Source organism: Mesocricetus auratus, unplaced genomic scaffold (genome assembly GCF_017639785.1).
Source record: "Mesocricetus auratus isolate SY011 unplaced genomic scaffold, BCM_Maur_2.0 Super-Scaffold_100691, whole genome shotgun sequence".
Lineage (NCBI taxonomy): Eukaryota > Metazoa > Chordata > Mammalia > Rodentia > Cricetidae > Mesocricetus > Mesocricetus auratus.
This window is the reverse complement of record NW_024429267.1, coordinates 50,823,031-50,848,015: the sequence shown is the minus strand read 5'-3', so window position 1 is coordinate 50,848,015 and position 24,985 is coordinate 50,823,031. Positions and strand designations below refer to the sequence as shown.

The following is a 24,985-nucleotide window of genomic DNA, read 5'->3' as shown; positions in this document are numbered from 1 at the left end:
GAGGGTACATTCACACTGTAAGTCTCAGACTTTATCCTTTAAACAGCAGCCTGTGGCCCCATCCTTGGTACCTGCTGTCTTTGTACTTTTGTCTCTAAGACTTTGATTCCCTTAAGTTTCTGTAAGTGGAATCCTAGTCTTTCGTGACTGCTGATTTCACTCAATGTAATGTCCTCAAGGGTTGTCCCTTGGAAGTTGACTAGTAAATACTTTATTGAATGTTTACTGTTATTTGTTTCCACATCTGTTGGTTGATGGTCACTCAGTTTGCTGTTTGAGTGATACCACTGTGCACATGTGTGGGAACTTCCCCATGAGACTCTGCATTCAGCTCTTTTGGCATGTACCCAGGAGGGGATTTCTGGTCGTTGTTTTAAGTTTTTGAGGACCCACAGTTTATTTCCTATAGCACCTGCAGCATTTTGTAAACTTTCAAGTAAAGATTACAGTTTATGTCTGTCATTACCAACACTTGTTCATTTGTTTTTAAAAATGAAATAATTATGTTGATGGATGTGGGTTATGTACATTTTCATCAGAGAGAGGTGATCTGGAAGACCATCAAGGAAGCACTGGTATGCTTATGTTGAAGTAGGGGCTGGTGTGTGTGTGTGTGTGTGTGTGTGTGTGTGTGTGTGTGTGTGTGTGTGTGTTCGTTCGTGTGTGCATATGTATGCATTGGGGAAGATAAAAGTTTGAGAGGTCATAGAAAATTGGAAATGATTTATTTGAATTTAAATAATTACATGAGAAATAACATAAAAATAAGTTTTATATTTTGAACCTGACTATAGTAAGAATGTGGGAACAAAGGAGAGAAAGAATGACGGACATAGTGTGGGAGTCTGGGCAGGTGGCCTGTAGTAGGTGAGAAGGCAGGTCTTGGAGAGCCTCTGGGATAGAGGCCATGGTAATTCTCATTGAAATACTGTTTTCTTTAGAAAACACCTAACCTGATACACTTTTCCTTCTCAATTTTTTTTCCAGCTCTTGCAAGCTTAGGGTATGAAAAGAGCTGTGTGTTGTTCAATTGTGCTGCCTTAGCTAGCCAGATTGCAGCAGAGCAGAACCTGGATAATGATGAAGGATTGAAAACGGCTGCTAAGCAGTACCAGGTATGCAGAAAAGCAGTTCCTACACAGGCAAGCACGCTGGATTCAAGAAGCGACTGGCATTTAGATAATGGCTGCTGCCTTCTTCATGACAGATGATCTGGGAAAGTCGTGCTCTTAAGTAAACTGGTCCTTGTTGAATCCTTAGATAAACATTTGAGCACTGAAGCACTAGTTCTATTGCCCAAGTCTGTTTTTCCTCCCCGTGTACTCCTACCCAGCACCTAGCACAGTGCCTGGCACATAATAGAGACTCAGTGAATGTTGATTGGAAACAAAGATGAAATAGGTGGGGCGAATGGCATACATTTGTGGAAAACCTCTTAGAAGTAAATGACTTGAGTTAGACTTGAACTCAAGATGTTAGGCTTGGTGACAGGCAACTTCCCATACTGAGCCATCTTGCTGCCCCCATGGTAGTCTAGTTAACACAGTGACTTTGAGCTTTGTCTGCATGGCTTACTGAGGTAACCACTTTAAAATTCCAAATTGACTTGATTTCTTCCTTTTTCTCAGCTTAATTTGTTTCAAAAAAGTAATTTTAGTAGTAACCTCAACAAGAGAAAATTGGGAAGAAAAATTTGAAGGGGCACATTTCACTGGGAAGTCCTGAAGGACAGATGGATATGCTGGCCCTCAGAGTGTGCCAGTTGGGGTGTTTCTTAAGCCCAGTATACTTATTTGAAAGATAACTTGGTTTGGGATAAAGGCAAGGGCCTTTCTGTACTGAAAACAAATGAGTAGAGGCTGAAGGAATGTCTCAGTCAGTAAAGGAAGCACCTGCTTTGTAATCTCAAGGACCCGAGTTTGTTTGGAGGTGTATGCTCGCACATGTATGTACGCACATGCACACAGCCATTGAATAGTTTTTTCTCTTCACCTGTTCTTGGGTACATTTTGAAGAAGTGTGTCTAATAAATTAACCTTGATCCCCTTTTGCCATTCTCTTACTTTGCCCTCCCCTGTATTCTAAACTTCTTGTTGCTCTAGAATTGTGGTGAGGCCCCTGTCTGTGGATGAGACGCTGTGGAGCACATGTGGAAAAGTGTGGAGTTACTGTCTTCTCCTTTGGCCTGTAGGGGTTTGTGTGGAATAGCAGAAAATTAAGTCTCAATATTAAAGAGTTCTTTTTCCCTCTCCTTCTAGTTTGCTAGTGGTGCCTTTTTACATATTAAAGACACAGTTTTATCTGCCTTAAGTCGAGAGCCTACTGTGGACATATCTCCAGATACCGTTGGAACCCTCAGTCTTATTATGCTGGCCCAAGCTCAAGAAGTATTTTTCTTAAAAGCCACAAGAGGTAACTTCAATTTTTCTTTATCATGTTACACGTGAAAAAAGTACTAGGCTTTTATACCAAGATGTGGTTAGGTCATTGAGTAGTCACCTCATTTCAGAGGGAGAGTTACCCAGAGGAAGATAGAGTGCTTCCTGTGGCAGTGGCTGGTGGTCTGGCGGTGGGATGGCTACGGGACTGCAGCATTTGAATTAGTTTGTTAAGAATGACTTCTTTTAGGGTTTGATGTAAGTGTGTATGCAAGTGTCTGTGCCCTGCAGGTGAAAAAGGGCCTGTGTCCCCTGGGCCTGGAGTCACAGGCACCGTGAGCCACTTGATATGGGTGCTGGGATTTGAGCTCTGCTCTTTCTGATTGAGCAGCAGGTGCTCTTAACCATTGCGCCTTCGAGGAGAGTTTCTTTAAAGTCGTCTTGTTTAAACTAGACTTCAGTGACAAGAAGAGCTGTTCAGGCAGTGTCCTTGGCGACTAGGGGATAAGAACAACTCTTACGAATGTGTGTAAGTCAGTTTGAGAGATATAGACTGAATGTCTAAGTACAGAGAAATTGAAGATGCGGAAGAAGCATGAACACAACTTATTTTTTTCTTAAAATGGCAGTTTAGTTGGGTGTGGTGACTCATGCTTGTAATCCCTACACTTGGGAGACTGAGATGGGGGATTGCATGATATTGAGGCAATGCTAGGTTACCTAATGAATTTCAGACTAGCCTGGCAACTGTCTGAAACCCTGTCCCAAACAAACACACACAAAATTCCGTATGTGGTGACTCATACCTGTAATCAGAGCAGTTAGGCTGAGTTGGAGGCCATCTGGGCTACAGAGTGAGGCAGGGAGGGAGGGAAGCAAGAAGCAGCTTGTATGCAGATAGAAGTCATAGACCTCAGCGTTCCCTTTTCTGGAGTACTCACAGAACTTCATAGTCACCACCACCTTATGTTAGGGCATCACCACACCCGAGAACAACTCTAATGTCAGGACTCACTCCCTTCCTTCGGCTGCAGCTGACAGCAGCCATTACTCTATGCCTGTGACTTTGAATTGTTTGTGGAATTGTTTATTTACTTATTTAGAAACAGGCTTATGTAGCTTGGGCTGGCCTGGGACTTGTTTTGTCGGCAAGGATGGCTTTGAATATTTGATCCCTTGGTTTAGGCCCAAAGTACTAGGGTTATATAGGCTTGCATCACCAAGTTTTGCCCTTTGTGAAATAGTTTTTGTGCAGAAGACTAAATTTCACCAATGTGGATTTCTTTTGACAGGTGTGTACATTTTACTTTTGTCTTTTTTTTCTTTTAAATGTGCATGGGTGTGTAGTTGCTGTGTATGTGTGCTTGGTACCACTGGGGGACAAAAGAGGGCATTGGGTTCCCTGCAGCAGGAGTTAGACAGGTGTGAGCTGCTGTGTGGGTGCTGGGAACTGAAACTGGGTCCTTTGGAGGAAGAGCCAGTGCTCTCAACTGCTGAGCCATTGCTCCAGTCCCAGTGTATATGGTTTTTTGTTTGTTTGTTTTTTAAATTTCAGTGTCTGTGTCAAGTCATGTATCAGGTTATCTCATTTATTTTAGTGTGTGTGTGTGTGTGTGTGTGTGTGTGTGTGTGTGTGTGTGTGTGTGTTGGGGAGAATGCAGGCACATGTGTGTCATAGTGCTTGTGTGGTGGTCAGAGGGCACCTGCTGAGTTTTGCTGCTGGCCTTTGTCTCCTTTCCTTCAGTTACAATGATCATTTAACATTTTATTCCAGATAAAATGAAAGATGCCATCATAGCTAAGCTGGCAAACCAGGCTGCAGACTACTTTGGTGATGCTTTCAAGCAGTGTCAGTACAAAGATACTCTCCCCAAGGTCAGTTACTATCTTCATAGACACTTGGTTTTTTGCACGTGGGACTCTTTATAAATGAGAAACAAGTTGAAAAGTATGTTTTAACAAAGACATCTGGTATTTTAATGAAGCATTTGAAGAATAGTTTCTAGAATGTTATGTTTTCAGATGCCTGGACTGTTCTTTTAGGAGATGCCTTTCTATTTATTCTTCACTAAATTTATTTTTCTGAGCTAAAACTTTCTGGAAAACTTTCATCATCTGTCCTCAGTCATTTGATCATCCTGATTGTTGATAGTTTTGGAAGAAGCATGGATATGGGGCATGTCGACGACTCACAGTTTTAGTCATTGTCCTGTTTTCTTAAGGATGAGCCTTAAAGCACAAAACCAAAGAAAAAAGGGAAAGAAAGCCTAAACTCACCGAATCCCTTGATTAGAATTAAGGTTAACCAACAGGCATAGGAGATTGGGCTGCTAATGGGCAGCTAAGGAGCAGCAGCCGTCTTGAGGTGCGGGAGGCCCTGCTTTAGTGTTGCTTTCCTGAAGGGCAGTGGGGAAGTGGTCAGGGACGTCTTACAAATGACAGAGCGTGTGGCCAGCTGCGCAAGCGGAGTTGGAGTGGTAAAGTACTTTTAACACAGGAAAGAGGACTTTCTGTTTTGTTTTCCTTTTTCTTTTGTTGGTTTTTCGAGACAGGGTTTCACTGTGTGACCCTGACTGGCATGGAAGTCTCTCTGTAGAGCAGGCTGGCTTGGAACTCACAGAGCTCCGCCTGCCTCTGCCTCTTGTGTGCTGGGATTAAAGGTGCGTGCCACCGCCACCTGGCACAAAGGATGTTTTATCGGCTCTCCCTTACAGTTTGACAAGGAATTGGTTATCTGTGGTAGTAGATGATGTTTGTAAGGGGATCTGTGAGTTTATGTTATTCAGGGATCTTTGTAAATTATGAAACCACAGAAAATATAGGTACGCAAGCAGTGGAGAGCTAATGTCGAGATATAGATTTAAGGCACATTGGGCTTGAGGTCATTCTTGGGCACCTGCCTGCCTAGCACCTAAGACTCCAGATCCCATCCATAGCATTGCCACTGTCCTCTCTCCCCAGTTCTGAGTTTTGCCCAGGACCCTTGTAGTACTCAGATTGTCTCCATATTTAGCTGCACAGTGTATTGTCATATTCTTTCACAAAAATAATTTAGTCCTGTCACAGTCCTGTCATTTCAAAGTCTTGAAAGCCACGTCTGCAGTGTTCCTGGGTCTTCTTGGAATATCTTTACCAAGATGCTCCAGCCTTCCTTGAGTACCACAGTTTCAGACTACAGTGTCTTTGGATTTCTCCTTTCACTAAGTCTGCTGAATTATTTTCACACCCAGTTCCAACTGGATGCCCATAAGCAGCAATGCAGTTCTAGTTCTAACTGGATGTCTGTAAGTAGTGGCACAGCGCTGGGTTTTTTCCTAGCAGACAGAAAACACTCATGGTAGTAATTCAGTTCTTGATATAAGGTATCTAATGTATTTATTGGGTTTTTAAAAATGCCACATACTTCAGAAAAGCAGTGAGATTGCAGGATGGGACTTGACGTTTTGGAAGAGTCCCTACCGATATAGTGGCTTTCATGATTCATGTGTTTGGATTTAAGTGTATTAGACTATAGTTATTTTAAAAATAGATAAGGGCAAAGTTATACTTTATCATTACAGTCATTAGTGCATATGTATGTCTGGGATATATTTTTGAGTATATAATACTGAAATATTAATATTTATATGATACTAAATTATTTTTTATTGGCTACCATAATCTTTTTTTACAGTCTCTCAGCATATGAATTTAAGTGAGGACTTACCTTACTGTCTTTTGTCTTTTAAACATGATGAAACAGTCAGCTCTAGAGCAGTTTCATTAGTATATGTGAGTGACGGTGGTGTAGGTACCTGAAGGCTGGGTAAGGGCTAAGAAAGCTTCTAAAACTGGACTTGGTATTCTTCCATGGACTTGCAACTCTTCCTAACGCATGCCTTCCTATTTTCCTGTAAACAAAATGCTTATTTCCTGACTCCATCGAATGAGCTTTAAAAAAACTTGAATTGGCTTCACTTAACAGTTTAAAAGAACAGACAAACAAACAAACACACCGTAATTTTAACAGAAAGAAAGTTGAATTCATAACAGTTCCTGCAAAACCACAAGGTCTTCTCTGCTCACACCTAATGACTAACCTATCTAAACCATTACTGGGTGATTGTAATTTCTGTCTCCTCTCCTTTCTCTTCCTGCATCCTTGTTGTCTGTGATGGTTTGTGTGGTTGGACTCTCCCCTGGTCAGTATTTTTATTTCCAGGAGGTATTCCCCACCCTGGCTGCAAAGCAGTGTATCATGCAAGCAAATGCTGAGTACCACCAGTCCATCCTGGCCAAGCAGCAGAAGAAGTTTGGGGAAGAGATCGCAAGGTTGCAGGTGAGTCTCGTGTTGATAAATGTTTAGGTGACATCCTTCTCCCGTTTCTGCCTAGTGAAACCCAGTTCGCTCATGACCACTTCCCGTTCATGGCCTTTGTCAGCAGAGGCAAGTGATGGTTTTCATCTGTATACTTTACCGACAAGCGTATTAAATTATGTACATTGCCTTGTTCAGGTTTCTGCTCACGTGAATGACATGGAGTGGGTGTGTATCTCTGATTGCTGATGTGTGTGATGTTCAGGGCCCCATAAAGACATCAGTACCTCTTAGTTACTGTTAATAGTTGTGTAGCTTATGGAAACAACCCTGACCCTCACTAATGTCAGACAATGCTGATTGACCCCAGCTGTCTTTTACTGCCTTGGCAGCTCACTCGTGTTTAACTGGGATGTCTGTTTTTCCCCTTTTATTATTAGATGTTTAATCATGGAATTTCCCGGTTATTCTGCCAAGCACAGCGCTGCAGATACTGAGAGTTTAAAAGTGCTTGGTAGAGAAAGCATTCATCTCCAAGCAGACACTGTTAATATGAATGTTTATTTTTAGCATGCAGCAGAACTGATTAAGAATGTGGCCTCCCGTTATGATGAATATGTCAACGTGAAGGATTTTTCTGACAAAATCAGCCGTGCCCTTACCGCGGCAAAGAAGGATAACGATTTCATTTATCATGACCGTGTCCCAGACCTTAAAGATCTGGATCCTATCGGCAAAGCCACCCTTGTGAAGCCCACCCCAGTCAATGTACCCATCAGCCAGAAGTTCACGGGTAGGTCTGGCCTCTGGATACACTTCAGTCAATTTGTGTTTTTTCAGGTTCCCCTTCTCCCTACTTTTCCTCACTCACCAACTCTGGACACTATTCATTTTCCATTTTCTATAAAGAAAATGATGCTTTGGTGAAGCCTTCTCTTTTCTCCAGGCTCATTGGTGGTATTAATATAAAAGCTCACATATTTTTCTCTAATACTTTGATTATAGCCTGCATTTATGTTGTTTAAAAGAAGTGTAGGATAGACTTGGTACACACCTGAAGTCCCTCCCAGCACATGTGAGGCTGAGACAGGAGGAATCTGAGTTTGAGGTCAGCTTGGTCTGCATAGTGAGTTCAAGGCCTACCTTGGCTATAGAATGAGTGAGACAAGCTAACGAGACAGCTAAGGACAAGAGAGTGTGGAAAGTGTTGTGTCTTGTGTGAGTTTTCACAGGAAACAACAAAGCACCTGTGGAGCATAAACCATGGGTGTCTGAAGAAGGATTGGTAAGGTTAGAACTTTGGACAAACCTTGCCATTTTGCTGATGGAACATTTGTTATATTTAAGATTCCACCAACGAATATAAATATATGGTTATTTATTTACTTATTTGAGAGAGAGGTCTCATATAGCCCAGGCTGGCCTTTAACACAGTGTAGTCAAGGTTGGCTTTGAATTTCTAATTCTATTGCTTTAGCCTCCTAAGGGCATGAGCCACCATACCTGGATGGATAATTTTTAAACCAGTTTGTTTCTAGTGTAGTATTTACATTAGATCAATGTTGTTATTTATAGCCTTCCTTTGATAGTGTAAATATATGTTACATATGCAGTATTTGATGGCTTCCAACAGATCTCTTGCACAATATGTAAGCTTCTGGGAAAGAGTGATTACTTAGCTTATTTTTATTTAATAAACAGAAAGTGTTAACCACATGCCAGTGACTTTTAAGCATTGACAAATACACTCAGTTTGCTCTCACAGCAGCTCAGGGCGCAGGAACTATTGATGTCTTTGCTACTGAGGGTGATGCTGAGACTCAGGGCAAGTCTGTTTCCACAGGCTACATAACTAGGAAGTGACCACATATTCTGTCCAGTCAGCAAGTGAGCAGTGTCATTAAGATTCCTCATATATGATGACTTAAAAACTTAGGGGAAATGAATGAAGGTCTTGTCCGTCAGTGTAGTGACTCAGAGTTCTGTTCACTACTGGCTTTCAGTGTGCTGTAGTTTCTGATCTTGTGACATTATAGAGAAAAAGAGTAGTCATGTCTGTAGTTTGAGTCTGTCCGTATAACTTACTTAGACCTTCTCTTCTGTTTTAGATTTGTTTGAGAAGATGGTCCCTGTGTCTGTGCAGCAGTCTCTGGCTGTGTTTGGTCAGAGGAAAGCTGACTTGGTTAACAGATCAATCGCTCAAATGAGAGAGGCCACTACTTTGGCAAATGGGTAGGTGGAGCCTGGCCTTCTGAAGCTGACTTACAGGTTCTTGAGTTTGCAGTTGACTTGTTGTGCTTTAATAATTCACGAACACTTTCCAGTCTTTTGAGCTTGGAAATGAATACCAAGCAGAGATAGATACTCCAACACTTGTTCTTTTGATTATTTTCTTAAGAAGCTTTAGGTAAACTTGAGTTGGAAGGAATGGGATTACAGAAAAAAGGTAAGACTATTTGACTACTATGAGTAGAGATGAGCCCTTTAAGATGCATGGTTCCAGGCTGAGGAGCTGGCTCATCAGGTAAAAGTGCTTGCAGCCAAGGCTTGCGACCCAAGTGCTTTTCTGGGACCCACATGGTGGGAGGAAACTCCTGCAGGTTGTCCTCTGACCTCCACATGTGCACTCTCTCTCTATATATATATATCTATATATCTATATACATTTTTTTTCCTATACATACAAACATACATACATATATGACCTCGTGTATCCCGGTCTGGCCTCAGACTTCATCTGTAGCTGAGGGTAATCTTGAAGTCCTGATCTTCTTCCCTCTGTTTCTCATGTTCTTTTATTTATTTGCCTTTTTCCCCCCCGGCATTGTGAATAGTAAATATGTGTAAATTCCTCTGCTTTATCATGTAAATGAAAAGTGACTGAAGAGCTGTTATTGTACCACAAAACCCCAAATGTGGGAGAGTCTGTAATTGATACTTTGATCTTCTGTGTTATTTGATCTTTTGCATAGATATAAAATTATAATAGGGTATGCAATACTATGCCCAGCATTTTTCTTGGTTTTGTCTTTTAATTCTGAACTCTGAACTTAAATATCTCAGTTCTTTTTAATTTTTACAATTTTTTAATAAATTTATACTGGTATATAATGAATCTTTGTAGTTTCCATCCCCCACTCCCTTTCTGTAGCTCCTCCCACCCAGCCAACATATCTCCTCTTTCCCTCCCAACATCTATTCTTTAATTATTTTAGTGGTATTAATCATTGATTTCCCCCTCCCTCTTATTTTTAATAGGAGTCATCCTTGTGGAGTGCTAACTCCAGTGTTGGTTTTGGTGGATAAAAGTGACTGCTATTTTAAAGGAGGTGGTGTAGACTTACACATGACACAATGTCTCCTGTTTTGCAGGGTATTGGCTTCCCTCAACCTTCCAGCAGCAATTGAAGATGTGTCTGGAGACACTGTACCTCAGTCTATACTTACCAAGTCTACATCTGTAGTTGAACAGGGTGGCATCCAGACTGTTGACCAGCTGATAAAGGAACTACCCGAGTTACTACAAAGAAATAGAGAAATCTTAGAAGAGGTGTGTTTGAAAAGATGGGCCTTTCAAGTTGAAACTGCCATCTTGGTGTCAAGGGCTTCAAGGGGGTAGCACTCAGTGTCTGGTCTGGGTGAGGTCACTGAGCCTTACTTGCCTTTAGCTTCAGGAAGACTTCTGTTGAGTGAGAATGAGTCTTTTTTCTCTTTCGGGTTTTCAATACAGGGTTTCTCTGTGTAGTCCTGGCTATTCTGGTATTCTCTCTGTAGGCCAGACTGGTCTCAAACTCAGAGTCTGCCTGCCTCTGCCTCCTTAGTGTTGGGATTAAAGGTGTGAGCCACCACGCCCAGCTAAGAATGAGTCATTCATGGAAGAAAGTAAATGCATATTAGCTAAATTTGTATGATCATTGACTGTTGCATACTAATAAACTATAGGAATCAAATTGTTCACTTATAACACTTCATAATTAGTAATGTCTTTTGTATATAGACATCAGGTTCTGTATTAGATACCATATTTTTTGTTTTTGTTCTTGTTTTTGAGACATCAATCATATATTCCAGATTGGCCTTGAGCTCCCTATGTAGCCAAGGGTGACCTTGAATTTCTGACACTGTCTCAAAAAACCAAACAGTCAAACCTCTCAGACCCCATAAGCAACAATAAAAATGTTTGAGGTTTTCTTTTTTAATGCTAGAAATGGTATCTCAAGGATTTCTGCTTTCTTTTTTAAGTCTCTCAGACTGCTGGATGAAGAAGAAGCAACTGACAATGACTTAAGAGCAAAATTCAAGGAGCGCTGGCAAAGGACTGCATCCAATGACCTTTACAGGCCTCTGCGAGCAGGTAACCATGGCACACATGACTGCATGCAAGTGAATCTCCACTTTCTCCATGGTTATTTTTAAAGTAGACTCAGTTGTAAACTCATCTTTACTGAACCTTGTATGACTAATGAAAACACAGGCATTTCCCTTGATTAACAAAGACAAAACGGCAATGAAACTCATCTAGGGTCACTGTGACGAGTGGGAGTTACGCTGATTTTCCAGCATGCATGAAGTGATATGTATGGTCTCGTCATTCCTCTTTGACTTAGTAGTGAATCCTAGGTGGATAAGCAAATGGACCTTAACAGCTACTTTGAAATAGATTATGCTTTTTAAGAACTCGACTATTAAGAATTGTGTTTACAGTAAATAGTATCTTCATTGTAGCTGGAAACATTGTCTGTGTTAGTTTTCAGATGGATCTGCTTTACTTTGCAGTGAGGTTACCCTAAGAGAGCAGTACTTTTTCATGGGTTGTACCGTCTGATGTGAATGACTCCAGTCTGTATTCATGAGTTGTAGAAAGAAGTTCAACGAATGTCAGCCAGTCTTCTTTCACTTGGTAAATGTTAGCCAAGTGATAACAAATTACTGTACCCCAGCTCCATAAGTAATTTTGTGGATGAGGTTTCTTGTCTAATGAACTAGGGTCTACAGAGGGGGAAGGGCATCTACAGGACTTTAAAATACAGTCAACCCCATCAGCCTGAGCTTTGGAAACTCTTTCTCTTAGAGGGATCCAAATTCAGAGCGGTTTTAGATAAGGCTGTGCAAGCAGACGGAAGCGTGAAAGAGCGCTACCAGTCCCATCGAGACACCATCGCACTTCTGTGTAAGCCGGAACCCGAGCTGAATGCCGCCATCCCCTCTGCAAATCCAGCAAAGACCATGCAGGGCAGCGAGGTGAGCACAAGGGAGAACTTGCTATGGGTGGGCCGGTATTTATGGAACTCGGTTCAAGCTTCTGTGTTCAGTGACCTTCCAGAGTCTTCCTGTTACCTTCTCAACAATGAAGAATGGGGCTTCAGGCATAGCCTCATCTTGGAGCACTTGCTCAGCCTGCACTAGGCTTCGGGGTTGATTCCAAGTACCACACAATCATGCATACTCAACGCACAGATACATAAACAGGGCTTCTGCATCAGCTCCTGCCTCCAGGAGCCATGGAGGGTGCTGCTTACTGGCTTGCTCAGCCTGCTTTCTTGTAGAACCCAGGACCAACAGCCCAGGGATGGCCCCACCCATTGATTACTAATTGAGAAAATGCCTTACAGCTGGATCTCATGGAGGCAGTTCCTTAACTGAAGCTCCTTCCTCTCTGATGACTCTAGCTTGTGTCAAGTTGACTCACAAAACCAGCCAGTACAGTGAGTCTCTGCACATAAGACATTGAATCCCCTGGAGTTGGAGTTGCAGACAGTTGTGAGCTGCCCTATGTGGATGCTGTGAACTGAAATCAAGTCCTATGGAAGAGTAACAAGTGCTCTTAATTTTCAGTTAGAGGATGTTTATTAACACGTACCAAGAAGGCTCATTACTATATACCAGAGGTGTGTTGTGGGGATCCAAGCTCAGTCCCTAATGCTTACCCATGAGCCATCTTCCCAGCCTTCCCAATGTACAGTGTTTTTCCAACATTTTAAACTTATATGCCCGACTGTGCCTGGCCCAATAAAAGATATGATAAGTAAAGAGGTAACTTAAATTCACTAAATAAATAAGAATTTAATTCCTGATCTGTTTCACATGGTGGCTCTTCTTTTTTTTAAATCTGTCTGAATGCTTAGACTTCTAAGCCTCTATGTAGTTCAAAATGTACCCAGGGTTTACAGTTGTACCATGAAGCTCAGGTGCCAGGTAGCAATGACTGCATGGTGGGCTCTGCCTGTGCAGGAAATCATGTTGAACACTTCATGTGGACACCTTGATCTCCACAGATGTCTTGAAATAGGTATTGTTTTCATTTTGCAAATGAAAAGATTTAGCTTTCCAGGAATTCACCTACCCTGGTTATATAGTAACTAAGTCTGTCATGTGGATTACTAGTATCCCAGTGTTAAAGTACTATTTTCTTTCCTTCTTTTGAAACAGTGATTCTAGGGTTTGAATCCAGGGCCTCATGCATAGGCAAACTCAAAACCATGAACTGTATTCCCAGTCCTTTCCTTTTTTTTCCCTTTTGAGACAGGCTCTCTCTGTGTAGCCTTGGCTGACCTGGAACTTTGTAGTTCAGGCTGGCCTCAAATTCACTTATCCTCCTGTCCATGCCTCCCTGTGCTGGAATTAAGGCATGCAACCCCAAACCTAGTTTGAAATACTTTATTTGTTGTAGCTGTTTGACTTTGTAGGTCCATTTGTTTCCAATACTAAAGTTTTGAGTTTTGAATATATAAAATTGTTCAGTTCCCAAGAGGTAGAGAGCAGGGGTTACGTTCCTCAGCCTTGAATTCTGTTACCAGGGATGTCCTACCACTGACCATGCATGTGCTTGTTGTTTAGGTTGTAAATGTCTTAAAATCCTTATTGTCAAGTCTTGATGAACTAAAGAAGGAAAGAGAGGGTCTTGAGAATGACCTGAAGTCAGTGAATTTTGACATGACAAGCAAGTTTTTGACAGCTCTGGCCCAGGATGGCGTGATAAACGAGGAGGCTCTTTCTGTCACTGAGCTGGATCGGATTTATGGTGGCCTAACTACTAAAGTTCAAGAGTCTCTCAAGAAACAGGAGGAACTTCTAAAAAATATACAGGTAAATTTATGTACTTCATAGGAGGCATGTTCCAGACCTATTGACAAATGAAGAATTCACAGAGGAGAATATGGTATATCTGCCTAGTTTGCAAGAATAAAGGGTCTTTACAGCCAGGTCGGTGTGACACAGGTGGATCTCAAAGCTTGCCCTCCTTGTGGGTCACCTTTGACAGTGCTGGGGTTAAGATAAAGAGCAGCATGCACCCTTAACGATGGAGAATGTTCATTGGTTGTTTCACCTGGTATGTGTGAGGTCCTAGGTTCAAACCCAGTACCAGCAACAAAGCTACCTCTCTTGTGAGGGTGCTACATGCTGCTTAGAAAGTCTTCAGACACATTTTTTCCAAACCTCATGTTTCCTTTTTATTTTTCTTGCCACGTGTAGGGAAGAATCAAAATTAGTGGGAAGCATTAATGCCTGCAGAATAGTCTGGCTAATACATAATAGACTTCAGTTATGTCTAAGACTATCAGTGAATGTGCAGAATTCTGTAGCGGTAATGTATTCTAAAATCATCAGTTCTTATCGGGGTAGTTTTTGTGTTATAGAATGATAGGTATTGGTAACCATTATTGATTATATTTTGCTATCATTGAATTTGTGATATTTTTAAAGGAAAAAGTCAAGACAGTGTACTGACACAAACAAATTCAAGGTATTTTTTGTAATTTCGCATATCAGCAGTCATGATTTCCTAATTGGAAAAGAGATCAATACATTTTTTTATTGTTTACTTTTGTTCTTTGAGGTGGTCTCTCTATGTAGTCCTGATAGGCTTAGTGTTTTTAGAGATCCTATTGTTTCTGCCTCCTCAGTGTTGGGATTAAAGGTATGAAGTGACACCCCACCCCGGTACAAATATTTTGATTGGCTATGAAGATGGCCTATGGGATACCAATCTTGATGACCTGAGTTCAGTCCCTGAGACCATGTTGGAAGAAGAGAACCAACTCCTGAAAGTTGTCCTGTGACCTCCTGATATGTACTGTCCCACATGCATACCCACACACATACATGTGTATGCAATACATAATAAACAAAAGAAAATTTAAAATCATTTCAAGCTGAATTGAATTTATAAGTAAATACACACTTTGTTTCTTTCACCAAGGTTTCACACCAGGAATTTTCTAAAATGAAGCAGTCTAACAATGAAGCTAACCTGAGAGAAGAAGTTCTGAAGAACTTGGCTGCTGCGTACGACAATTTTGTTGAACTTGTGGCTAACTTGAAGGAGGGCACTAAGGTATGCATGCACGCAGGAGAGGCTAGAGCTGACTGGTCCAGGTGGGAAGGTCAGTTGGGATGCTAGTGATTGTGCATTTGATTTGCTGTTCTCCTGTCTCTTGCTTCTGTTGGGCTTTAGAGCGAGAATGTTCGGCAGAGGCAGCAACATTTTGGTGGAACTTCGAGGAATCAATTGTGTAGAGAAGGGATTTACAGATTGCAGGTAGCAGGAATTAGAGCTATCGGAAACCAATGATGTCTTCATCAGGGCTGGTTGGGGCTGATCTGTGGTGGAAGGGCACACATAACCTTGATCTCCTGTGCTGGTGATGTGGTGTGACCTTCCCAAGTGTCAAAGTAGTTTTCAGATGTGTTTCCTTGCTTGGTTTGTTAAAGGGTTTAGAGAAATGCTTTGTGTGTGTGTGTGTGTGTGTGTGTGTGTGTGTGTGTGTGTGTGTGTGTGTGTGTGTGTGTGTGTGTGTGTATTTTCCCCTGACTGTTTTGCTTTTGAGAGAAGTGATTTTTAAGTTTTCAGATACAAGGTTCCTTCTGGTTCTTAACTCTATGATGAGAACTGAATAAGGTCACCTTGTTGGGATGCAGTGCTTATTCTCAGTGGTCCTTTGAATGGACAGCACTGTAAAACCTTGGTGTAAGGGGAAGGGTGAGGCCATTCATGAGGACTCAGTACTTTGTTCAAGAAGATGAATTGAAGGATTCTCCAGGGAGCCTGAGTATTATCTTCAGTGACGCCTGCATTTTCTTAGTTAGTGCACAGGGTTAACTCACCATGACAGTAGATTTAGTCATACTTAATAGTTGGTTTTTGTATAGGGATTGGGAACATGTTCACAGTTATAAAACTTGTAACTTACCGCCATTTAATACTCAGCGCCAGTGTTCTGTGAATGTGATCTCATTAGTTTTATTTTCCTTTCCACCCCTAGGTCATATTTAGTCCTAAGTTACTCAGTTGGTAGTATGAATGTATCTCATGTGAATGATTTCAGCTTTTAGTCTCAGCATCATTGATAAATTGTTATTGTTAGAATGTATTTTTCCCTAGATAAAATTGCTTCTTAATTATGATTTGTATTTGCTCTTTGCTTATAGTTTTACAACGAGCTGACCGAAATATTGGTCAGGTTCCAGAACAAATGCAGTGACATAGTGTTTGCACGGAAGACAGAAAGAGACGAGCTCTTGAAGTGAGTTGTTTTGTGTGTCAGATTGTACGTACAGCTCCTTTCTTGTGTGTGGGGTGCACTGGGTGGTGCTGATGCAGCACCTCCCCTTCTCTCTCCTGAGTATTGCACGGAGTCATAGGGCATCTTGATCTGGGATGAAGGAAGGAAGGAGCAGAGACTCAAGGTGTGGAATGCAGGGGTGAAACAACAGCGTGGAGTCGTGACCTGGGGAAGAAGGGTAGACAGTTGAGGAAATAGCACAGTCCCTTCCGCAGGAGCCACTGAGAAAGCTGGGCCTGTATAGAGGACTGACACAGCCAGTGATCTGGAGGAAGCGGACCCATGCTCACACAAAGGTGCTGTGTCCAGGATGTGAGCAAGGGAACGGAATGTAGCGACCTTTGACTAACACCTTAAGGGGAGATAGATAGTCCATACCTGACACTAGACTTTTTATTTGGTAACCTGTGACTTCTGTGAGGAACACTATCCCCTATGTAGGGTAACTCCAATTAAACCCTCACACACATTATACACGCACATATATATTACACACACATATATAAACACATACATATATGCATTCATGTACGGACATACATCTACATGTATCTATATCTGTATATTTAGGAAGCTTATAAAGTTGCATGTTTCTGCATGGCTCTTTCGATTGTCCCTAGTGTTTAGTTATCCACCTCCCCAGCCCTCCTCTGCCCACCCTTCCTTTTCCTCCCTACTTACATTTCCCGCCGTGTCCCTTTTCCTCCTTCATGTCACCTGTGTTCTGTTATCCCTGCCTCCCTTAAGATCTCCCCCCCAGTAGCCCCTTTCTAGTGCTTGTCCAGGTATTCCAAGTAAACACACAAATCTAAAGTGAGTGAGAATATTCCATATTGGTCTTTCTGGATCTGGGTTGATTTCAATCAGTGTAATTTTATCCAATTGCGGCCATTTGCCTGCAGACTTCATAATTTCACAGTTATTGAAGTCTTTTAACCAGAGGCAGAGCCTTTGAAAGAATTGATGCTTTTACCTGGACTTCATTTTCTTGTCACAAGTGACTTAAACACTGGTGTCAGTGGCAGCGGTTGTTGGGCACAGCAATTGTGGCATTTTACCTTTGCTGTTTGACATTATTGAGCTGGGACTTAATAGCTTTGATTTATATCACTAGTAACTGTGTAGGAAATTCTCATTTGTCCATGAATATTGGAGTTTATAAAGGAAAAGTCTTATGTTAAGGCTTAATAGTGTATGTATATATTTTAGATCTTTCAAAGACTGACATTTAGAATATTAATAGTGAATAAAATGTCCTCATTTGTAAGCAGTATTTACTTATATTAAGTACGTACATATTTTTGTTTTAATGAAGATGGTATGTCTAATTTATCTTCTACCTGGGGCCCTTTTTGAGAGTGAAGGTGCGGGTGGCAGATGAGGGTGGCTGTATGATAAAGGTGACTGATTGTGACTTTGTGACCATCAGTCCTGGTGCAGATATTGACCGAGCCCTGAGTGGCTGATGGCCATCATGTGTCACTGGAGTGTGTGGACCTTAGGGTTTAATGAGATTTTTGAAGTTAATTCTAATTTACTATTTGAAGAGACTTTATATCTGTCTCTTAACATGTCTATATTTTGATGTCTTTTCAATAATGTATTTTTTATCAGTTTATCCTAGTGACAGATTACCTTAGTGATAGATTATTACATTGGCTTTAACATAAAATAGCTCAGTGCCATGAATCTTTAAGTAATCGGTTAAAAATTGTTCTAGAAATTTATATAATTATTTACATACTTAGCTTATCTTTATTTTGTCCTCTCGTTTGTTTGAGAGAGGCTTTTGCTACACAGCTAGAGCTGGCCCCAAACTTGTGATCCTCTGCCTCTACCTCCATGGTGCTGGGATTTATTTTGTGTGGACACTGATGTCATACTTGGAATGAAACGTTAGCCCAGTATCTGAGTGGGTTGTAATTCTTTGACAACTGTCCTATTAGTTTTTTGTTTTGTAGTTAACTCTTATTAGGTAAGAAACAATCTCCTAAGGCTGCTTGCCTAGTTAAAACATCCTTATTTGAGTTCTGTAGACAGAGTTTCTGTTCCACCCGTTGCTGCTGCCCTTCAGTCCCAAATAAACACGTAGAGACTTCTTTTAATTATAAACTGTTTGACCAATGACTCAAACTTCTTAGTGGCTATCTCTGTCTTAATTATTAACCCAGTCCTATAAATCTATGTATCTCCCTGTGATCTTGGTTTACTGGAGAATTCCTGGCGTCCTATCTTCCCAGTAGCTACATGGCATCTTCCTGTCGACTCTTCCCTGCATCCTCTCCCTAGAATTTTCCTTGTCTGGTAGCCTCGCCTATACTGCCTGCCTGACTACTGGCCAATGAGTATTTTATTCATGAACTAATATGAGAAACCTATATTAATAACACAGAGAAGGACATCCCCATCAGAGTTGTAACTAAGAGGGTGGGAAAAAACCTATCCTTTGCTGGTTTTTAGAAGTAGAGTCACACTACAACTTTGTTTAGCTGCAAGATTAAAGATGTGCTTTCCATGTAGGAATAGGAACATGTTCTAGAATACTGTCATCATTTTGCTTAATATGTGAAGAAAAACAAAAGAAATAACATCTTAGAGGTGTTTCCATGGTGCCAACCTTAACACCCTGTCTTTGCCAAGGGATCTGCAGCAGAGCATCGCCAGAGAGCCCAGCGCCCCTTCCATCCCTCCTCCAGCATATCAGGCCTCACCAGCAGGGGGACATGCCACGGCTCCGCCAACTCCTGCTCCAAGAACCATGCCGGTGAGTGGTGAGCAGGCCAGGCCGCCTGCTGCATCCCTGCAACTGGCCGGGTCTCAAGGCTGCAGTGGAGGAACTGGTGGTCCCCACCTGTGGTTGGGTCCCAATCTTCTGATAGCGTCCAGTGTGTCACAGACGCAGCAGCACTCATGAGTTCTCACCCCCAGAAGCGTTTAGCCCAAGTCTTTAGCATGGACTTCCTTCCCCCAGTGAAGACAGGGCACGAGATGTACATTTGAGACTGTTTTCTAAAATACGTGGGAAGGCGGGAGGGAGTTGCAGGTGAGAACGAACAGTTCATTACAGACTTTGGCATGTGAACCTTGGTTTGATTTTGATTCACAAAGCAGCCGCGGGAGACCTTTCTTTCAGTGAGTAGGGAATCCTGGACTGGAGTGGATATTTGCCAGTTCTAGGGAGCAGCGTGATTGTCTGGTGACACGCTGAGGGCGAATGTCTGGAGGGCCACAGCTGTGAAACTGGCAGCTTCAGATGGTTCTGCAGAGGCAGAGGAAGGAGACAGGGCAGTGTTAACAGTTGCTTATTTCACCACTGCTTGTGCAACTGCGTGTTAGCTGAAAGTTTCCACAGCTTTAAAGCTTTTGTAAAGAGAATGTGGGCCTGGCAGTAGGTCCAGTGTTGTGTCTGAGTGTTGGTGGAGACAGCAGAGGCTCTTCAGAAGCGGGAGAGCAGCTTCCAGCCGCGTTCTGGACTAGTAAGCTTCTGTTCAGGGGTGGAGTTGAGGGGTGCTGGGTGGAATAGTCGGGTACCCGTGCTCTCCTTCCTTTCAGGCGGCAGTCTGAGAGCCACACTGCACATTCCGTGTCATCGCTTCTTTTCTCTTGCAGCCTGCGAAGCCCCAGCCTCCAGCCCGGCCTCCACCTCCGGTGCTTCCTGCAAACCGAGTCTCCCCTGCTGCGGCTGCTGCTCCCACAGGGGCAGGGGCTGCTTCACCAGCACCAACACAGACCCCTGGCTCTGCTCCCCCTCCACAGGCTCAAGGACCACCGTATCCTACCTATCCGGGATATCCTGGGTAAGGCAGTGACACCCTGTGTCACCAAGAATTGACTCATTTCTAGCTGTGATTAACACAGATCTTGTAAATTAGCCATGTTGTCATCCTGCCCAGAAATTAAAATCATGTTATAATTGCTTATGTGAGTCTAGGATATATATTTTTATGTTTTGCATCTTTCATTTTTGTAAACACATCTTCTGTGTGAAATTCAGTGCATGTCCCCTGGCTGCCTTTCTTTATACGAAGCCAGGATCATGAGGCCTTGCCTGTGTGTTTGTGCTTGGGAATCACAGTGTCTGGTAAACTGACAAGTGGAAACTTAGACAGTTATGTGATGTGTTTGAAGGCTAGTCTTCTTCGTGGGGATGTCTATTTACTTATTTGTCTGTTTACTTATTTTTGTGGTGGTGGGGACTGAACCCAGGTCCTTTGAAGAGCAGCCAGTGCTGGTAGCCAGTGAGTCATATCTCCAGCCCCGAATGGGAGCATGCTCAGAGAACTTCATTAAAATGAACAGTCTGCTTTTGTCCTTCCTTTAGCAATTGGATCAACATTGTTACTTTCTGGGCAGTACTGAAAGTCTGATCATCTTTGACTTAGTTAGTGGCAGGGATGCTTTTTCTCTGGGAACGGTTCTGCTGTCTCACTCTTCCTCCTCTAGAAGAAAGAAAAGCGCTTGTTGAAAACTGACTGTAGAGTAGTGACATTCACTCTGCAGCACTTGATTCACCAGCTCCGTGTTCTGTTTTCTTCTCACCATCAGGTATTGCCAAATGCCCATGCCCATGGGCTACAACCCCTACGCATATGGCCAGTACAACATGCCGTACACACCGGTGTACCACCAGAGCCCCGGACAGGCTCCGTACCCGGGACCCCAGCAGCCTACCTACCCCTTCCCTCAGCCCCCTCAGCAGTCTTACTACCCACAGCAGTAATGCTGCCACGTGCTGGCGGGTTCAGACCGAGGGACAGGACAGCAGCCGCCTCAGTGTTCCAAGCCATGTTCCGGTCACTCAAGCGGACTTTGCTCTACCATTGCCGTGGGTAATTTCTGTCTGTGGCTAAAAGCCGAAGCTGGGCCCCACTCCCACATTTGATCACACCCGTGAGATTTTGCTGCTGTTGCAGTATAAATATTAGGTGTAATAGCATTTGAAAAAAATTACAGTTCATAAAACGTTGAAAATGAGAAATTAAGCCTGCAAGTGAAATTAGCATACTTTATAAGATGCGGTTGGAACAAAGATGGCTTAAGTACTGATATTCAAGAAAAAGTTTTCTTTCTCTTTTGGTTTATTGATTTAGTTTCATTTCTATTATGATATTTTGCATAATCAAGGCATTGTAAATCTTATAATTTAAAAATAAATTACTTAAGACCAGTTGTCATTGCTATGTTTTGTCATTGACTCTCATTGCTGTCTTAAGTCCTTTCTGGTATTAGTCTCTCGTTTTGTCTGTTCACAGGTTAAATGTGCTGTGTTGAATGCAAGAGCAGAGCCGGTTTGCAGTCAGGGTCAAGGTTGCAGTATGAAAGCGCAGAGCTTAGCTCTACCTTCATCTGCATGTGCTGAACAGTAAGCTAATTTCCAAAAGCACATAATGTGGGAGACACAACTGTTACCAAAGATTCTCCAAATAAATATAAAATTTGTTTCATTGTTAGTTTTCCAGGAAAGTGGTGCAGGTTCTGGTGGCAGCTCATTTGCCCAGCCTTAATCTGGTTAAAGTAGGTGGCTGGCGTTGACAGTATGGTCTGATGTGGTAGAAAAGCCCCCTGTGCCTTTCTTTCTTTTTGTTTTTGGTTTTTACGAGACAGGGTTTCTCTGTATTGTTTTCGAGACAGGGTTTCTCTGTATTGTTTTCGAGGCTGCTCTGTAGACCAGGCTGGCCTTGAACTCAGAGATCCGCCTGCCTCTGCCTCCCGAGTGCTGGGATTAAAGGCATGCGCCACCACCGCCCGGCCTCCCCTGTGCCTTTCTTTCTCTTCCCTGGTCCCACCTGTACTTACCCTGTGATGTTTAATGCTCAGTGTCTGTGAACAGGTCTCAACCCTTCCTTTTAAAATTTCTTCTTATGAAAACAATTTTTTTTTTGTGGCTCCTGAGCTGAGGTTATTTTGTAATTGAGGGAGCAATTCAGCAGGACGGTTGCTGGGGACATGTGCCGAGTCTGGGGTAGGCTGCATCCTCACGAGCGCTCTGACAACGCTTAGTTGCTGTACAGGCCTCAGTGACAGTGAGGAGATGCACCCTGGACCAGAAGCCGTGCAGGAAGGACCTCAGGGTCTCGGTGGGCTCTGTCCGTGTGAGGCTTTCCAACATGTTAGGTGTGTGAGCAAACTCTGATCTGTTTGTTTTCTGAGTTCAATGCTGACCGTTTCTTGCATTATCATCTCATTTAAATGATACTGTCACACAGTCCACTGTTGGGTTCATTGACAATTTAGGCTGATATTTAAATGTAAGACTGAAGATACGATTGTAAAAGGGAGTAAACTGGTTTAAACAAATGTGTATTTTAAATCACCTTACTTTGTTGTATGCAGAAAACACAAAGATGTGCCACTTTCCCACAGATGACTATTACCTGGAATATGGACATTGACTTAATGTCTGATAGCTAAACCTTGGCAAAACTAATGGTTAAACATATCATTGCTCAGCTTCAATGCTTTGGATTACTCAGTGTATGAGGTGTTTTATTTGAGTCCTCTGTAAATGCATTTAATTTCTATATTCTCCCCACTTGAGTATCTTAATACTGACAAGACATCCCCTGAGTTAGGGAGTTCCCATATTGCTAAACTATACTTCTTACCGATGCAAAACAGCCACCCCACCCCCCCAAAAAAAAAGAAAAGAAAAAAAAGGCCTGAATATTCTCTTGGGGATGGGGGTGGAGGTCTAAAGGAAAGGTTGAGCTTATCAGAGAACCAAGGGGAGGAGGGGTCAGGCCAGCAGCCATTCCCTCACTGCACCGGCTATTGCTGTGGGGTCACAGAGGAAGGAGGGTCAGTGCGGGAGGGGAGACCCCAGGCTCTGGGGCCGCCCCTCTCGGTGGCCTCCTAGCTCAGCACCTTAGGGAAGCCTTTTGTGTGGCAACCCCCCTCTTGCCAAGACTCCCTCTTGCCAAGACTCCCTCTTGCCAGGTCTCGTCCTTTAAGTTGCTGAGGGTGTCCTACTGATCTGCAGTGCTAGTTTGCCTTTCTAAGCCTGTCTAGTTCGGCAGAGGCTGATGGGAAGCCTCTTTGTGTGCCTACTGTCCTTAGAAGATGAGGTGGTGGCCCTCACTGGGGTGGTTTGCCAACGTACCAGCCTGTGCTCGGTTTGCCGTGCTCTTCCGAGTGTACTAAGGGAGTTACTAGGCACGATGCCGTTTACTTGGAGGTAGAAGGTTCCATTCTGACTCAAGTATGTTACCCCACGTTTACGATTAGACTTTCTGTTGCTTCTTACATTAAGGTACCCACCCTCGGGTCATTTATGTTGGCTTCCTAAGTCTATTATGAAATGGTTTACCTGCCAGCTTCTGGAACTTTGCCGGGAAACCAGTGCGAAGCAGGGAAAAGTCATCCAACTTGGATTTCCCATCCTCGGATGGCTTGACCACTGAATGTGGGGTCAGTCTCGGAGCTAGAGAGCCATTGCTCTGCTTCTTGTTCTTGTCCTTCGTTGAGAAAACCAGTCACATGTCACTCAGTATACAGCAAGCAGTCTCTCTGAGACACTCCTGCACCCTTGCAATCCCAGTGTGGGCGTCACGGTTGTAGTCCCACCTCTGGCCCAACCAGCTACCCTTTTAGTCAGAACAGATTTTTTTCCATTGAGCTTTACAGTTCGCAAACATTCCTCTGTATACATTTCCTAATTTCATGAACAGGCTGAAATAGTAAGCAGGCCTCAGTTTGCCAATGGGAATTTTTAATCAGTGACTAGGGTATCTTGCAACCTTGCTCCAGCCCCATGGTGTGTCGTTCCTAAGGCTCGTGTAGTTGTTAGCTGACTCACACTGTAGAACAGGGCACAAGCTAGACCAAACCTTTGCAAGAGAAGTTAAAATGGCTGGTTTAAACACAGATTTAGAATTAAGTGGAAGAGCAAAGATGGAAAATTATATTTTTAACAAAAGAGAATATTCAGGCTTTATTTCTGGTATGAAGTTTATATTTTTAAAAAAAATATATCCTATATTATCACACCAGAGATTTTAGATTCCTTTCTGGTTATAAACATTGCTGGTAGTTGGATTATATTTTTATTGTATTCATTTCTCTTAGGGGGAAAATTGTAAAGAAACAAAAAGATTCCGGATGAATGTATCCTAGAAATAAAAGTTGAAAGATTCTTACTTCTGTGGAGTATGAATTCTTATTTAAATAAGTGTTTCTCCTTCAGCTTCATAGTTCCCACCGTTGCCTTGGCAAGCGGGGGTTGGGAAGTGACACACCCTCTGACCAAGGTGTGAGACTGCAAAAGGAAGCCTGGGCTTTTTCATAGCTCCCGGCTTGTGTTTGTTATGGGTGGTCAGCGGTTTGCACTGGTTAGCGGCTTGGCCACAGCTCTTTCAGACATGGGTTTTCTTCTAGAAATATTTTTTGGTCTAATTTTTGGAACAAGTCAACTAGGCTATTACAATAGTCATTTAATTGGAGAAGGGGTGGTGAAGCATGTTCCTCTTCCCTCCCCTTTTCATCAATGCATGTTAATTATATAAACTAATGCATGCAATTATACATTTCATACATGTATATTGTGGGCTTTGATCATACCCCCCATTACCTCCTTTTGTCCCCGTTACAGGGGTCAAATAGTTCTCCTTTCTCACGTCTACTTTTGTGTCTTTTTTAAAAATTATATTTTGCATATGAGAGAAAATGTGAATATTTCTCTTATTTCCCTGTAAATGACACAGTGTTGTTCTTTATGGCAGAATAAAGCTGTTGATCTGTTGATAAGCACC

The 24,985-nt window shown here is 42.5% G+C and overlaps 1 protein-coding gene across 2 annotated transcripts in view; it reads left to right on the top strand.

Annotated features, from left to right (window-relative positions):
• The window catches only part of LOC101834192 (programmed cell death 6 interacting protein), a 46,368-nt gene extending 21,995 nt beyond the window's left edge, over positions 1-24,373 (top strand). Inside the window, exons 4-18 of one of the 2 annotated variants that reach the window (XM_005075006.4) lie at positions 988-1,115; positions 2,259-2,412; positions 4,153-4,253; positions 6,580-6,696; positions 7,246-7,468; positions 8,784-8,907; positions 10,048-10,225; positions 10,918-11,029; positions 11,747-11,916; positions 13,513-13,761; positions 14,876-15,010; positions 16,105-16,199; positions 18,879-19,002; positions 19,848-20,035; positions 20,784-24,373. In XM_005075006.4, the coding sequence (XP_005075063.1) occupies positions 988-1,115; positions 2,259-2,412; positions 4,153-4,253; positions 6,580-6,696; positions 7,246-7,468; positions 8,784-8,907; positions 10,048-10,225; positions 10,918-11,029; positions 11,747-11,916; positions 13,513-13,761; positions 14,876-15,010; positions 16,105-16,199; positions 18,879-19,002; positions 19,848-20,035; positions 20,784-20,958 (2,273 nt within the window). In that variant the 3' untranslated portion in view covers positions 20,959-24,373. Of the gene's footprint in view, positions 1-987; positions 1,116-2,258; positions 2,413-4,152; positions 4,254-6,564; positions 6,697-7,245; positions 7,469-8,783; positions 8,908-10,047; positions 10,226-10,917; positions 11,030-11,746; positions 11,917-13,512; positions 13,762-14,875; positions 15,011-16,104; positions 16,200-18,878; positions 19,003-19,847; positions 20,036-20,783 lie in introns of both variants that reach the window. The other variant, XM_005075005.4, reaches the window with a different exon arrangement.
• Positions 24,374-24,985: the final 612 nt, after the last annotated feature.